Below are 1,708 nucleotides of genomic sequence, written 5' to 3' on the forward strand. Positions count from 1 at the left end.
CTGCTGCTGCTGCTGCTGCTGCTGCTGCTGCTGCTGCTGCTGCTGCTGCTGCTGCTGCTGATTGGGGTGGTGGTTGTGGTGGTGGTGGTTGTGATGGGGATATTGTCCGCTGCTCACTGGCCAGAGAGTCTTCGACTGCCTTTTTCCCACAGTTCAGGTCCTGCTGCTGCTGCTGCTGCTGCTGCTGCTGCTGCTGCTGGTTGTGGTGGTTATGGTGATGGTGATACTATGTGCTGCTGCTGCTGCTGCTGCTGCTGTGTTACTTCAGGGCGGTACATGCGCCATCCCAGGAGCGTTTGGGTGCGGCAAGACCTGCATTTCCCAAGTGAGAAGGGTTTAGGGTTTAGGGTTTAGGGTTTAGGGTTTGGGTAGTGTCGCGCAGCCCTTTGCAGGTGCTGCTGCTGGTTTAGGGTTTAGGGTTTAGGGTTTAGGGTTTGGGTAGTGTCGCGCAGCCCTTTGCAGGTGCTGCTGCTGCTGCTGCTGCTGCTGCTGCTGCTGCTTCTCCTCCCCGCTGCTGCCGCCCCCTTCCCCCTTGCTCGCGCCTCCTCCCCCACGCCCTACCGCCGCCACTGCCGCTGCTGCTGCCGCTGCTGCTGCTGCTGCTGCTGCTGCTGCTGCTGCTAGGCCCTGTCCAAGTACAGCAACAGCGAAGTGATAGTGTATGCCACTGCTGCTGCTGCTGCTGCTGCTGCTAAGCTCTGTCCAAGTACAGCAACAGCGAAGTGACAGCGTGTGCTGCCGCTGCTGCTGCTGCTGCTGCTGCTGCTGCTGCTGCTGCTGCTGCTAGGCTCTGTCCAAGTACAGCAACAGCGAAGTGCTAGTGTATGCCACTGCCACTGCTGCTGCTGCTGCTGCTGCTGGACCTAAGCTTTGTCCAAGTACAGCAACAGCGAAGTGACAGCGTGTGCTGCCGCTGCTGCTGCTGCTGCTGCTGCTGCTGCTGCTGCTGCTGCTGCTGCAGGCGCTGTCGAAGTACAGCAACAGCGAAGTGATAGTGTATGTGGGGTGTGGAGAACGCGGCAACGAAATGGCGGAAGTTTTGGCGGACTTTCCGGAGTTGACGACGACAGTGGATGGCAAGGAAGAAGGCATAATGCAGCATACTTGCCTCGTGGCTAATACCAGTAACATGCCAGTTGCTGCTAGAGAAGTTTCGATTTATAGAGGTCTGCTGCTGCTGCTGCAGCAGCTGCTGCTGCAGCAGCAGCTGCTGCTGCTGCTGCTGCTGCTGTTTATGACTGTTATTATTATTACGGTCGGCCCGCCTCGTGTGCACCACCAGCATCACCTCAGCAGCAGCAAACCGCTATCCCCCCACGCCTCCTCCTCCCCCGCTGCTGCCGCTGCTGCTGCCGCTGCTGCTGCCGCTGCTGCTGCTGCTGCTGCTGCTGCTGCTGCTGCTGCTGCTAGGCATAACGCTGGCGGAGTACTTTCGAGACATGGGCTACAACGTGGCCATGATGGCCGACTCCACTTCGAGATGGGCCGAAGCTCTTCGCGAGATTTCGGGGAGACTCGCGGAGATGCCCGCGGACTCAGGCTATCCCGCGTACTTGGGGGCGAGGCTGGCGAGCTTCTACGAGCGGGCCAGTGAGGGTTTAGGGTTTAGGGTTTAGGGTTTAGGGTTTAGGGTTAGGGTTTGGGTGGTGGGAGGCGAGGGGAGGCTTAGGGCGGTGGGGTAGGGTTTAGGCGGACTCGGGCTACCCCG

At 59.8% G+C, this 1,708-nt stretch overlaps 1 protein-coding gene across 1 annotated transcript; it reads left to right on the plus strand.

Annotated features, from left to right (window-relative positions):
• Window positions 1–268: 268 nt before the first annotated feature.
• ENH_00037760 (Vacuolar proton-ATPase A-subunit, related) lies at window positions 269–1,616 on the plus strand (the record flags this gene model as incomplete). Its single annotated transcript, XM_013580549.1, has 3 exons — window positions 269–325; window positions 962–1,166; window positions 1,411–1,616. Coding segments are annotated over 3 exons (468 nt in total), but the record flags the coding sequence as incomplete, so codon positions are not given.
• Window positions 1,617–1,708: the final 92 nt, after the last annotated feature.

The sequence above is a fragment of the Eimeria necatrix genome, genomic scaffold (genome assembly GCF_000499385.1).
Source record: "Eimeria necatrix Houghton genomic scaffold, Enh_scaff2787, whole genome shotgun sequence".
NCBI lineage: Eukaryota > Apicomplexa > Conoidasida > Eucoccidiorida > Eimeriidae > Eimeria > Eimeria necatrix.